The 15149-nt window shown below is 40.3% G+C and overlaps 1 protein-coding gene across 5 annotated transcripts in view; it reads left to right on the top strand.

Annotated features, from left to right (window-relative positions):
* The window catches only part of GLI2 (GLI family zinc finger 2), a 403275-nt gene that overhangs the window by 128794 nt on the left and 259332 nt on the right, over positions 1-15149 (top strand). The window contains exon 1 of one of the 5 annotated variants that reach the window (XM_069066902.1): positions 217-7105. The exons of 3 other annotated variants lie outside the window; for them this stretch is intronic. In XM_069066902.1, coding sequence (XP_068923003.1) covers positions 6969-7105 — 137 coding nt within the window. In that variant the 5' untranslated portion in view covers positions 217-6968. Of the gene's footprint in view, positions 1-216; positions 7106-15149 lie in introns of those variants that run through there. One more of the 5 variants, XM_069066903.1, reaches the window with a different exon arrangement.

Genomic DNA, 15149 nt, shown 5'->3' with positions numbered 1-15149 from the left:
CCTTGGGCAAGTCACTTAACCTCTGTTTTCCTCAGTTTCCTCATCTATAAAACGAGGATAATAGTAGCACTTACCTCCCAGGGTTGTTGTGAGGATTACAATATTGTGTATTGTGAACCCTTAGCACAGTGCCTGGCACATACAAGTGCTATATAAATGTTAGCTATCATTATTGTATTACTATTAATAGGCTCAATAATAATATATAATATTATATATAATAATAATAAATAATATATAATAATAATAAATAGCCCTCTTAGTTTGAGTCCAGTGATTTCATCTATTTAGGGAATGGTTAGTGAAGAAACCACTTCCACTGATGGAGATCTGCTTTCCAAGACTTGCCTGGGCCACTCGTGGCTTGTTCAGGGTCACAGAGACATTTGGTACCAGAGATAGGAAGTGAACCCAGCTGTTCCTGATTCTATGACCAAGCTCTCTGTCCAATACACCACATTTATCTGAAAAATTCACTCCGCTGGAAGACTTTCAATATTCCCATGATTTCAGAGGCCGAGACAGTTAGCATTGCTTGGCAGCTTCTTGAAAGCAGAGCCCTTGTTTTCAAGCCGTGCCCAGAAAGGTGCTTCATGGAGATGGTTTCATTTTCATCCTGACTTTGTTTGCTTCAGCTCTAGCAAAAAAAGGTCATTCTAATAGCAAGGGGCGGTGGAGGAGGCCACGATGGTGGAGGCCGTGGCAGAACCCTACATATCCAGGACGGGACTGATTTATAACCAGTCACTAAAAATATATACAGTGAAATGAAACCCTCAGACATGGAGTCCAAGTGTGCTGACCATTGTAAAGATAAGTAACGGCTGTTATAAGATCACTTAAACCTTACCTTTGGGATATAAAAGGGGTCTCTGCAGACAGTAAGTCTTTATCTAGAAATGTTTACTCATAAAAAAACACATTTAGAATGGGGAGGAGAAAAGCATCCCCTATTGACGGGTGGTTTTCTGCCTTTTACAGCAGATGGACTGAGGCAGGTCTTTAACCTCGGCTGCAAATCACCAGCGTTGAGATGTATAAGCCTGACTGACACAGTGCAATTCGGTGCTCTGATGAAAAGAATGCCTGTGTGTCCATCTCCTCTCACCCCCCAACTCCTCCTTTGTTTCAGCTCAAGCCCCTCACTCAGTCTATAGCCCACATAAAGTGATCGAGAAATATTTGACATCTACCATGCAAGGCATTGTACGGGATGTGAGGGAAACCACAGAAGGTCTCTTCTCTTAAATACCTTACAGTCTGGTTTTAGAGAAAAGATGAACACTCATGAAAAGGTAACTAGCAGTATGAGGCCATTATGTGCCAAGTACAAAATAATTGGTTATAAAAGCTTACATTTAGAGCTGGAAGGGGCCATAGAGGTAAGTAATCAAGTTCAGCTCCTTTCTCTTATAGATAAGGTAACTGAGGCACAGAGGGTATAGATTTACCGCCTATGGAAATTCAGAAGGGAGAACCATCCCTGAACTAGGGGAGTCAAGAGAGTTTTCATGGAGAAAATGGGATATAAGCTGGGCTTTAAAGGATAAGGGAGGTGGATAATTTGCACACATAGGTACTAAATAAACGTTTATTGAATGAATGAATGAATGTGGAGATCCAGAAGGGCAGAACATTTCAGGCAGAGGTTAAAGGTCAAGAATAATTGAGCGTTGTCCACCGTGGACTGGTTGGAGTTTGCATTGGATAATGTTGGGAGATAGTCATTCTGTACAGTTCACCAAACTGACCCCTGGTCTATGGATGTAATGCCTGCTGTCAGTCTAGGGGAATGTGATAACAGTGAGAGTCAGTCCCCTTTGGGCTACAGGACTGCATCCTGTGTTATTCTCTAAGTAATTCCTGTTGTATGTCTTGTTTGACATATAACCTCCTGATAAACCAGTGCTGCTACTTCTGGGAGTAAGGGACCAAGAAAACTTTGAGCCTCTAAGTAGTCAGTGAGTCAGCCAGTAAACATTAATTAAATGCCTGCTAGAAGCCAGGCGGCATACTAAGCCTTGCGGCTACAAACATAAAAAGCAAATACAGTCCCTGCCTTCAAGGAGTTTATAATCGAATGGGGGAAAGCAACAAACACAAAAGGAAGCTGAAAAGCTGCAGGGGGTAGGGGAGGAAAGGTACCCAGTACAGGCTTGTGCAGAAATCTAAGGGACCATGGCCAGGTGGGAAATAGAAGTACATTCTACCATTTGAAAGAGTTACTCCTGGGAGTCCTATGGTTTTTTGTTTTTTGGGCATTTGCAAAAGAGTCTCAAGTTTCAGACTAGGATGATATTTGCAAAACAGGAAGCAAGGATTCTGGAAATGCCAGGCCACTGGGTAGATAGCTTGAAGGGCCAGATCACCTGTTTGTCGCTTATATTTTATGTCCCACCAGGAAAAATACCAAAATTATGGATTAGTCCAAATTCCGCTAGTCAAATCCCCTTTTTTTGGATGTTAGGATTTAGAGGTGAAAAGGACTTAAGACAGCATCTATTTCAATGCATCCATTTTGCAGATGAGCTAATGAAGACCAGAGAGCTGAAGTGATTTACTCAAGGTAACACAGGTAGTAAGTTGCAGAGTTTGGTTTTGAACCCAGTCCTGACTATAAATTCTCTACTGATTTCATGTTATTTGAGAGAAAAAAAATTATCTTGCCCCAAATTATAATTTTTTCAAAATTTTTCCTTTTAAAAATAATTATATTGAATTTGCAATTATTTCTTTTGTTATTCCCTGACTCTAATTTTTCTTTTACAACTTTGGAAGTTCTCATGTTCTAAAAATAATTTTAAAAGCATTTTTTATTTCAAACCTAAAATATGTTAAGACTTTAGAAAGACTTGGAATAAATTAATAGCCTGTTTTCTGTTTTTAAAGTATTACAGTTTTGAAAAATAAGCTTTATACAGTGTTTTTAAACATCATAGAGTATGAGACAAGACTCTAAAAGTCTGTGGAGCCTTGGTACCCCAGAGGGACCTACTTAGTAGTCCCTGATATGAGGCCAGCCCTGTTTGAGTTCCCTGCCTGGACTTCCTCCTCTCTAAAATACAGGTATTCACATGGTCGAGTTAAGCCAAACACATAGACAGGTTTGCACTTGGATAAAGTAGTTTTTCTCTTACTGCTGTTGAGCGTGGGAGAGAGCAAGCAGCTATTGAATTGGAGCCCAGTGATCGTGGGACTGGGAAGCAAAGAGAGATGTGCTGCATATACCCCAAAACACATGTGTGACGGGAGAGAAGTCGACTCCACCAGTCGTAAATTACGAGCAGCCATTTGGATTTAAACAGCCTCCCAGTCTCGAGCTTGTCATTTGGTGTTGCCATTTGGGTGAAGACTTCTTTCTTAAAGAAAAAAATATGATTTGCCTCCCCAGCTTGCCCCTCTGAGCTAATGTGAGCAATGGTTATGATGAATGGTCTGGGCTGACCTTTCCGACTAGCAAGGACCAGTCTGTCTCTCTCTGCTCCAGGCCAAATGTCTCAGACACTTAGTGGAGACAAAGCCTGGAATAAGGCCAGGCCAGAAAAGTTGTCTTATTATATGTAGAAATTGGTTAAATGCTTACAGATTTGTGGGATGGGCTCTGGGAAAGTTAATAGGTCTCCCTTGCTCCTAAAAGAGGCTGGGTATCAGCTCTTGATGGGAATCTAGTGTTTTAGATTTTGTCCTTTCTGTCTCACTGTTGCACAAAGGCTACCCTTTAATCCATAAAATATTGAAAGATGGTGGCCAGAGGGTCTCCAGTGCACTGGGTGGCTCCCCCTTGGGGGGATTTATGGCAGGCCTCAGCCAAGATGAAAAGCTCTGCCATCTACCATGATGGAAAGTCACACAAAATGAGATCATGGCCCCACCTAACACAGTGAATTGTTTATCTTTGTTTTATCTTCCCAACTAGATTTGTAAATTCCAAAAGACAGTTAATCTTGATGGGTTATTTATTTCTTAATGATCCACCTCTCTCCAAGGGAGCACAGGAAGAGTGAATAAAACTCAAATTAGTTTCATTGAATTGTAGACTTTTGGAGTTGGAAGCAAATTTAGGGATTATTTAAAGCATAACCTTCCCATTTCATAGATATGAAAAACTGAGCTCTGAGAGGAAGGTCCTTGGAGAATGGGGAACAAGAAAGAGACTTGTAGCTAGGGTTCATAGATCAGACCTGGGGTTCCCAGAACAGAGAAAGAGAAAAGGAAAATGACAAACTAATGACAAACTTTAATTACTTCATAATTTTCTCTCAAGGCCAGGTCTTTTTTTTAAATCATTGTTCATTGGTAAGAATAGGAACACCATGATTTTATAGCTCCTTACCTATCCGTGACTTCATAGTAGTGATGATAGCAATGATAATAATAACTAATGTTTATATTGTATTTACTGTGGGTCAGTCGTCATCTCATTTGATCCTTACAGACCCTGGGAGGCAGATACTGTGATTATCCCCATTTTACAGAGTAGATTATAGAAGTGTTAGCAAACGTTTAGCGACCAACTGTATCTACAACAACACACTTTTAAGTTTAGCCTGCATTTTCTCCAACCTTTTCTAGATGTAGACAATCAACCAAACAATAAATCAAACCCTGATATGTAAGGTTTGCTGATTTCTAAAGTATATTTAAATACTCACACTGAAAATTTAACAATCAGCTCATGTTCAAACAAGCTCCAGTGTATCACTGGCTATGAAGATTATTTTAGATGAAGACACAGAGGGTCAGAAAAGTGCACATTTTCCAAGCTTCCATAGTTGGTGAAGGTGGTAAGGTCAGGTCTTTTGACTCTAAAGTGCTAAGTTCTTTTTATCTTTCATTCAGGAACTGTATTATTCTCATCTCTAGGTCTTCCTAATCTCCTCTCTTCTGAGGCACTTTTGCATAGACATAGTATTAACTTAATAATATTTCTGAATGCTAATACTGAATGATTTCCATACAAGAGATTTTCCAGATAATTGAAGCTTACTTTATAAGTACAAAACCTTTTTTAAAAAAAGGAATCACTATTTTATCATAAACTTTTTGACCTTCTTCGGTATATAATCCAGAATATAATGAAATCTTTTTGTGACTCATATTTACCATTATGAGCATCAATGATTGTCCTGTGTTGTAATATAATCACCCCTCTTGGAACTACTGCTTTGTAAAACTGTTTGCCCTAGCACTGAATGGCCCCACACTACTGTGGTTTTTGAATTCTTGTGTCTACATTTCATAATTATTCTGTCTCTTGCCTGACTTTCAAGCCGCAAACTTTATTTCTCACCACTGTTATTATGCTGTCTCTAATAGTTTTCCTCTTTCTAATTTGTGACTTCTGATATGGTCAGGTCTAAGAGACCAGATAACAAAACATTTTAGAATTAAAAATGAGTAAATAGGTCCTGAGTGAAGGTCTGAGGGTCCTTATGAATAAAGTGCATGAACTCGATCAAGTGAACTTTTTGACAGACATTTTGTATGACTATAAGAGTTTTCTGTTTCTTCTAAGTTTTTGATATTGAGGTGACTGTAACTTAGTTCAATGTCATTGTTATTGTTCCTTCGAAAGGCAGAAATAGTCATCAACAGAGAATTCCAATGGACAGAATGTAGAATAATCAGGGCTCATTTCTACCTTGTTTTGCTCTCCTTTGTACTGGGAGGGGAAAAGATGGGAACCTGTGTCAGAGACAGAAAGTTGTTTATTTGTCCACAAATATTTATTAAATAACCAATTTTTCTGCCTATTCACCATGGGAAAGAAAAATAAATATGACTTAATTCTTTCCTTAAAAAATTGTGTGTGTGTGTGTGTGTGTGTGTGTGTGGTGTCTACTAAGTTGTTTTCTTTGCCTGGTGAGATTATGAAAAATAGTACGGAGAAAAACTTGGGAGATGGGGTAGATTTTGGTGGAACAAATCATTTAAAAAAATATCCACTGAGACTGCATTCAGAGGCCATAAGGCACTGATTTTCTTTCAACTCAGTATGAATTCTCTCAGGATCGTAATCAGCAAGTATCTATTAAGTGTCTACTGTATACCAAGCTATGACGTTCTGGGGATGTAAGGACAAACCGTGTAACCTGGCGCTTTCCCCCTTTTCCAGCCTTCAGATATGTTATTAACCTCCACCTGTGATCCAGGTACAGTGGCCTTTTGGTGGTTCATTAAGCACCCATCTCTCTGTTTTTGTGTTGACCGTGTCCCCCATTCCTGAAAGGCTCTGCTTCCTTCTCACTGTCAACTCTGCTTTTCCCTGGCTTCCCTCAAAGTTCGGCTCAAATCCTCCCTTCTGAAGAAAACATTTCCTGGTCTCCCCTCCACCCCCATTTCCCATGCCTTTCCCTTGAAGATTACCTTCATCTACTATGTAATGCATTTAGGCATGTATGTATGTGTTATATAAAACTAGGTAGACAGTATATATTTACATATATACATATGTGCACATTAATTACATTAAGTATATATTTACATATTGTTTTCTCCATTAGAATTTGAGCTTTTTGAAGTCAGGGATTGTTTTTTGCCATTTGCTATATTCCCAGTGCTTTGCACAGAGCCTGGCATATAGTAGGGCCTTAAATTCTTTTGACTGACTGATGGAAATAGTTCCTGCCCTCAGGATGTTTACATTCTAAAGTGGGGAGATCACGTGGATGTAAGTTGAGTTTGAGAATTCTGTTTTCCCAGCTGTCTCCTACTTTATCTCCGCCCTCCCCTACTTCTTTTCCTGTATAATCTCTTGATATTTGCCAAATTAAAATCCATTGCATTTTTTCTTTCTATGAACCCCCTCCCAAAGGGAAAGTAAGGGTGATGCACAGCCTTCTTCTCTTCTTCTGTAGTTAGGGACCAGAGATCCCTGAAAGCTGGAGAGGGTTAAACAACTGAGCCAGCTGGTGAGCATTAGTCCCCCCCCTTCACCACCCCCCTTTCCAGGCGATAACGTCAGCACCATGATGCATAAGGCAAGGAGAAGGGTTTGTGGCACGAGAAGGTTTGGAGCCGCCCTGAGGATCTCCTCAGGGTGGCCTCACGGCTTTAATCTTCTGCAGTCGCTGGCCCTGGCCTCCTCTCCACAGAAAGTGCCAAGGTAGGCTGGCTGGAAGGGGTCAGGAAACCAGGAGGCAATCCCCAGGCTATCTTGTACAAAGGGATGATATATTTTTTGCCTTTCTTTTACGTTCTGGCTGGAGCTAAATAGTTTCTGATCGGGTCTCTCTCTAGCTTGAGTACAGCCAGAAACAACTTTATGAACTTAAAGCAGCCCAGCATGTGGTTGGGGGTTGGGGGATCAGAAGGGCGAAACTTCTCTTTCTTGGGCTCCAACTTTTCTCTTTTACTGTGCAAAAAAAATCAATAAGTAAAATAAATCTGGCTGTTTTTTTTTTTTTAAGTATTAGTACTTCCCTTTAAAGAAAAAAAAAAGGGGGGGTAACAGAAAAGAGTAGAGAAAACTCCTGGCTTCAGGGCAGATGGTGAGGGGACCCCCTTCCAGGATGGCCCCTCAGCTTACAACCTAGAATGCCTGAAGAAACAGTTTGCTTAGGTGCTTTCAGAATGTCTTACTCTAGAGCAGTTTGTGACCAGAAGGAGTTTCAAAGAGGATGTCATTTGCTTACTTGGTAACTTGTGTGTGGCCTGTGAGTGGTTTCAGATGCTTGGCCAAAACCAAATGATCTCTCCTTAAGGAAATTTGAAAAGTGAGTACTCGGGCCAAAAAAGCCTCCGCTGAAATGACATGTTCCTTCCTGACCTGTTATCTCTTGGAGTGAGCCAATCTGAGGCTGCTTGCTGGCTGTGATCAGCAGAGAGGGAGGGGTCTTCATTAGTGGGGTAGAATGAGGGAGGCCTCTGTTGTTTGCTCAGCAAGGTGCTCCAATATGGGTTTAATTGGCTCTTGGACTTAATGGATTGTGTTTTAATAGGAAGAAAGAAGACCATGGTATGCTGTGTATTTTCTGATTTTGACTGAATGCTTGGGGGGTGGGGTAGACATAGGGGTAGGGATGGGACGGGAAGGGGGGGGGGATGGCCAAATTAGGGCATGAGCCGTGCTTCAGCAAAGTTATACAGAGAATGAGCTTTCATGGTGAAAGAAACTCACAGATAAAACTGAAATTTATGAGGGAGGGAGAAGGAAATTTCAGCTTTTGGAAAGGGGTTTGGCCTCTCTCCGGCATAGGCCAGCCAAACACCGCTGACAGGTTTATAAACAACAGGGGTATGACTCTAGCAGCTTGCATGTCGGAATTGGCGTTCTTTTCTTGCCCCTTCTTTTATGGCTTAATAGGCGTGTGATGGAAATCACCTGGAAATCTATGTTCTGTCCAGCAGGATGGAAGAATTAGGAAATTGTCTGTATGGGCCCTGCTGAGCAGATGCAGGGACTCAGCCAGGATTTCGCCAGGATCCTGCCAGGTGGAGGCCAAGAGGCAGAGAGAGATGGGGGCCCTCAAAAGAAAATGGAGATTGTAGTGAGAGGAGAGAATTGAGTATATAGAGTGAAATACCCCCCCGCCCCGAAGTGAACTCATTTGGAATGCTTGTGTGCAAGCAAATGAGATTTTGGCTTGACTCTAAGGTGAGGTGAATTCATTACTCAGTCAACTAGTGTGACTTTGTGTTGGTATAAGTGTTCTGGACAAAACAAAGAAGTGTGTTAGTCCTTTCTTCAAGGAGCTTACATAAAAACCACTATTTAGTAATAAAGACTTCTTCTGATGAAACAGTAAAATGAAGTTAGATTAAAATAAAGGCCTTCATCAAGAACTGTATGTTACATGATCCGGTCAATAAAAATACTAGCTTGGAGAAGGGAAAGGTCAGTGTGTGTTGGAGTACGGGGGGAAAGCTTTATGGAACAGGTGGAATTCTATTTGGAATAGAAAATGGAGGGGAGGGTATTACAAGTGAGGGGAGCACAATTTTGGAGCTAGAAATGAGCATGGTTCAATTATAAGACACTGAGGACATCAGTTGGACTGGACTAGCATAAGAAGGAGGGTTGGAAAGGAAGATGGGGCTGGGTTATTGTTTATGCTTAGGTTATATGTTTAGGCAAAGTGGAGCTCTGGGGCAGTGTTCCTCTACCCCTATCTCACACATTTTTGCCCCAGAGGAAAAAGTAGATGTTTGTTGGGAGCCCTGACTTCTCTTGACTCTGTATCTCAATCAATTTAATTCACCCACTAACATTGTTACTCCCTTCTGCCTCTGTAGACTGAAACCCGAATTAAATTGGATTGCATTTTGTGCCCTCCAAACTTACATTCTGTGGATTAGAAATGACTTTTGAAAAGAGTGCTGCTTCCCCATTGGTTCTGTGCTGTCTTGCATGCATTGATGTGTAGCTGTAAAGAGAGATTAAGGGGAAAGTCAACCTTCAATTCTGACTGCAACCCATTCTAATGTTGTTTTATGGCACCATGCCCTATACATAGTGGGTTCCCAGTAAGCGTGTGTGGATGATGAATTACAGATCTGGACTTTATGAATAGTCCTATCTGAATGACCATGAACTGGCTGTTCAAATGTCTGGAGGCATTTGGATAAAATCAAATCTTGCAAGGCACATTGGGAAACAGCCTGGTCTGCTTTACTGTGACTGGCTGATACTGGAAACCACATGTTCTTCTAAAGCCTGAAAAACATAACCCATCACCTGATGCACATGTGCTGAACACAAGTTGATGTGAGGAATCACAGATTTTTATACCTCCCAAGTTAGCAACAACTTAAAAAAAATCAGATCCTCACTCTAGCATTAGAAATGGCCTTAGAGGTCAAGTTTTCCACCTTGTTTTATAGACAAGGAAACTGAAGCTGATTGATTTGCCAAAGGTCACAGAAAAGTAAGTGGCAGAGCCAAAATTTGAACCCATGTCTCCTGTCTCAAGATCTTTTCATTGTTCTATGAGGAGTCTTCCTACCTTCACCTTGTTGTTGTTTGGTCATTTCAATTGTGTACAACTCTTCATGACCCCATTTGGGGTTTTCTTGGAAGAGATACTGGAGTGGTTTGCTATTTCCTTCTCCAGCTCATTTTACAGATGAGGAAACTGAAGCAAACAGATTTCAGTGACTTGCCCAGGGTCACACAGCCAGTTAGTTGTATGAGGCTGAATTTGAACTCAAGATGAGTCTTCCTGATGCCAGACCAGGTGCTCTATCCACTTCACCACCTAGCTGATGTTAAAATGATTGTTTGAACAGATCACCATGGCATGATGCTGGTCTTCTTACAAAATAGATAAAAGCCTGTCTTGTACAACATTGCCTCTAACCAAAGTCACTTCAAACTGTAAAACTATTCAATCAGTGAACAGAACACCAGCCCTGGAGTCAGGAGGACCTGAGTTCAAATCCTGTCTCAGACACTTAACACTTACTATAAGCCATGTGACCTTGGGCAAGTCACTTAACCCCAACTGCCCTGCCTTCCCCACTCTAAAAAGTAAAAAAAGCCAAAAAAACAACCATTCAAATCAAACTTTAATGTTGTAGAATACCAGTGTTAAGATCCTTCCACTGAGCAACCATTTTAAAAGATTGTTCTTAATGACATGTAGTGTCATTTTGCTCAATGTTGTCATTTCTAGGGATCAGACAGTGACCTTAACTGAACTATATCTATATTATCTAATAAAAGGGGGAAAAAAATCTTAGGCAGAGCAGAGAAAATTTTGAAAAATTGGTTTTCTCCAGTTTTTTCATTAAATTCCAGTCAAATTTCCCCTCGCCTTTGGGTCCCCCCTCCACATACTGCTTCCCAGAATCTACCTCAAACACACACTCCATCCCCCAATCCATCTCTACACAAAATGACCTTTGTGTTGAAAGTAAGACAGGACATTTGGGGGGAAAGTTATGGGCAGGTGCAAACAGTGGGTTGTAATGAAAAGCTAGTTGCCACCTTAACTCCCATGTTATATGTGCCATAAAATACAAGGTGAAGAGAGGTACCAGGCATCCCAGCAATGACACTATTATATTCCCGCCTGAGTCTGGTGTGGTTCCAAGGAGACGTTTTTTACGTTCAGTTTGGCCTACATGGTCTTTGGTATGCAGTTTAATCCCCAGACTTAATGAGTTCTGTGGGGAAGTACCACGGTAGCTAAAGATCATTTACCTGAATTGCTTTTTAATTTCTCCAATGGGAAGCTTCCAGTGAAGCAGTATAATTACATTATAATTTACAGCAATCCCAAATCTATAAATTAAGCCATAGTGTTGGGGGAAGGGAATGGGGGAGGGAGAAAATCCCATATCATTAAATTATTCTCCTATTCCTGGGCAGCTTTTTGTAAGAACTCAACAAGAAAGGATGTGAGAAGGAGTGATGCTTCTCATCTAATAAATACTGAAGTCTGACCAAATGACTTTTAGTTCTGGGGAAAGCTCTGGTATAAGCCAGCTTGTGAAAAAAAGAAACAGACAAATACATAATTTAATATCCTCTTCTGATCTAACCAGATCATAAGTATTTACTGTGGAAAACTGAAGGTTTGAAGGGATATGAAGGCATGTGCTTGCATGTATAACACGTGGTATATAAATACGTAAGCACATGTACATATATACTGCTCAGTATCCATATATAATATTAAATAGTATCTATAAGTGGTCAGCAAGTGGATAGACTGTGTCTGTGTTACCACATCATATCTCATCCTGTCTTTTGTTTTTTAATTTAAAAAATTACCCAGAGTGCCTACTGTGTGTACTAACAGTGCTATGTGCTACAATGCTTTGGACTTTAAATTAATGCATGATCTCACTGATGTGAGTATTCCCTCCAGTGGTGCTGATTACAATCCAACCGGTCTTTATCCATTCTTGTGAGTAGTCTATGCGTTTTATAAAGTTTCCATAGAGGATAACACACAACATATTCAAGATGTTCTTCTATTGAATACCTTCCATAAGTGTCGTGTAATGCTTGGACTTTCCATCTGGAATCTCCCTACCTTGCATCATGATATCCTTTCCAGTCACACATTTCCTTGATGTTATCATTTATTCTAATTCTTGTATACTGGTCATTTGTATCATGCTATAATGTGTTTATGCCCCTTGTGTGTTTCTCCACTGACTTATGATTTATCCACAATTTTGATTCTTTCGAGGTAGTGAGGTTTCATGATTTGGAATCACATAATATCAGAGAGAACATTAATATTAACAAATATGGATGGGGGAGACAGTATCTTGGGATTGCTAAAAGTATGGAATTTTTCCTTTGGAATCTCTACCTTTTGACGTTTTTCCATCCCTGACTTAATTGCTACTTCTTCCAGGAGATCTCCTCAGATCACCCTACTCAGAAGTCATCTTTCCCTCCTCTCAATTCTCCTACATCTTATAATTGGTTGGTACATGACACTCATCCTATCTTGCATTAATCATGGTTATTTGTGTATATGACTATTTCAGTCACTAAGTTATAAGTTCCTTGATGTCAAGAACTGTGTCTTTTACATTTTTGTACTCCCCTCTCAGGGTAAGTAGGAGATGCATTAGATAGAGTGCCAGGCTTGGAATCAGGAAGACTCATCTTCCTGAGTTAAAATCTGGGCTAAGGAACTTATTAGCTGTATGACCCTGGGCAAATCACTTAACCCTGTTTGCCTCTGTTTCCTCATCTAGAAAATGAACTGGAGAAGGAAATGGTAAACCACTTGCCAAGAAAATCTCAAATTTTTGAGTCAAAAGAATTGGACACAACTGAAAAATAACAACAATTCCCCTCTCTGACTTGCCCATAGCAGGTGATCAATAAGTATGGCCAAATGAAGAAATGAAGGCTGAGTCAGGGACAGGCATTATGCCATATTATAACAGTGTTAGATTCTTTGGCAGAGGCACACAATATCTTTCATGGAAGAAGAGAGAAAATGAACCAAGAGGGTGACCAAGTTATGACTATTTTTGAAAGCCATTTGCTTTTAAGGGATTGGTGGGTGGGTTAGGCCAAAAAAAAAAAAAAAAGAGAGAGAAGCTTGAAGTTAGTATTGCTTTTGCTCTCCTTTTTTTGTCGTTTTGATTGTTTTAGAGTAAAAACTTTGGCCTGAGAGCCCAAACAATACACACCATAAACCTTGTTCTAGTTCTTGTGATTCAATTTTTGAAGATGGTAGAGAATAAAGATAAACTAGGTCTCTCTATCTTTGGAATGCTAGGAGATAAAGTGAGATGCCTTAGTAAAACCCTGATTAATTGGAATAAAACTAAGCAAGAATGTCAATCAAAACAATTTTCTTGTTCCACTCATATCAGAAAGAAGCAAATCAGGGAAATGGGCTGATATCAAAAGAGATTAGAGAGGATAAGCTCTGTGGTCCCTTCCAGCTCTCACATTCAGTGAGTCTTGTGACTTAAAGTTATATCCCCTAGACCTAAGTGACTGAAGCAAGAATAGAGCATCAGGTATTTTTTAAAAAGATTTTTCCTTAGGGATTAAACTGGAAGCCATTTGAGGTTTATCCTCAATTAATCAGAAAATCCCATTGCCCACAACTTTCCTGTTCATTTTTCTAGCAGTTGTATAGCTGGTTGGCATGATTTTACTGTAGATGTGAGAACAATTCACTAACTAGATGGCAAAGGCATTGCTGGGGGGTCGAATGTTATCAGTCCAGCAGGTATAGGGTTGTTAAGTGGGAGGAATGAATAGACTGAAAGATTATACTTAGCCAAAGTGGTGAGTAGATGAGTGAGAAGAGGTGAGGTCTTCCTGTCAGCCAAATCAGTGGCAGAAGACAGCTCTTTCACTCCCTACATTCTGAGATTCTCTATCTCTAGGCTTGAAAGAACCACTGAAAATGGAGAAGAGACTATTCATCCTCTGGGGCCCATTTCACTATAATCTGCCTATCCTGCCCTCCCATTCCTATCCTCTACCAAAATACTTTAAAACTCTGTTCTCAATTTAAGGTAACTTTTTCCATCAGCCAGTTATAAGGCTGTCCATGAGCTTTGTGACATTTCTGCCCATGAGGGCTCACGCCCTGAGATTACCGAGCATCAGCTGGAGGTTGCCAGGCTCCTCACCCACATCCTGCCTCTGGGGTTTGTGACTTGACTCCCACTGATTGAAATAAACCACATCTACAATTCTGCCTGAGAGGATGCTGGCTTTCATAGTATAATCAAGGCTAGGGAATCTCAAAAATAAAATTCTGATGTTTCTCAGACGCATGTCTCTTTGTTAGATCTGAACACTGCACTTTGGCTGTGGGGTCTGAAATTGACCAGTAAAACACTGGAGGTGAGAAGGCCCCCAGAATAATCCCTAAGCCCAAGGCATGAGAAGAAGCTGCCCGAAGCAGCAATTGGATATTATTGCCAAGTGATACTGTGGGGCTCAATCCGATTTGTCTAGGGCAGCAAAAATACCCAAACCAGTATTAGTGGCTTAGGAAAGGAAGGGAATTTGGGTAGAGTATGTGTCTATGTCAAAGGGTCACATAAGATGAACAGCTAGATCTTGTGCCCGCTAATTTGATAACTGGGGACAAAAAATGGTATCTTAATTTGTAATTTTTTTTGCTGAGAAAGCAAAAAGCTGACAGTCATTTGGCAGCATCAACATCATCCCTTATGTTTGTTTGTACAGTATGTTACGTTTTTCAAAGCAATTTCATATCCACTATCTCATCAAACTCACAACAGCCATAGTGAGGGAAGCATACATTAATATCCATAGTTTAGTAGGTAAAGAAATAAACTCCTGGGTTTTTAAGATCAGTGGTAGAATCAGGACTGTAATCCAGAGTCTACATCAAAGTCCAGTGTTTGGTGGGTTTTTTGTTTTGTTTTTGCCTTTGCTCTCACCCCATGGTCTGTATAATGTATTGAACTTTCTGGAATTTGGAAACTTGGGTTCAAATCCTGACTTGTGGGATGTCATTTCTCTGAGTCTCAATCCTCATCTGTAAAATGGGGATAATAATGCTTTTACTAACTACCTTACAGGGTTGTTATAAGGAGAATGCTTTGTGAACCATTAAAGAACTATTCTGATGTGTTATGATAATGATTAAGGTGATTGCTTTCATCCAATTTATACATTATTAAGTACCTACTATAACCGAAACCTCCCACTAAAAACCCTTTCATTTTGGGAAGATTGATTC

This window comes from Petaurus breviceps, unplaced genomic scaffold, assembly GCF_028583685.1.
Source record: "Petaurus breviceps papuanus isolate PSGF00001 unplaced genomic scaffold, PetGlider_PUasm1.0 90731, whole genome shotgun sequence".
In the NCBI taxonomy this organism is placed as follows: Eukaryota; Metazoa; Chordata; class Mammalia; order Diprotodontia; family Petauridae; genus Petaurus; species Petaurus breviceps.
Note: the sequence above shows the minus strand (reverse complement) of the source record. Positions and strands in the feature narration are given on the sequence as shown.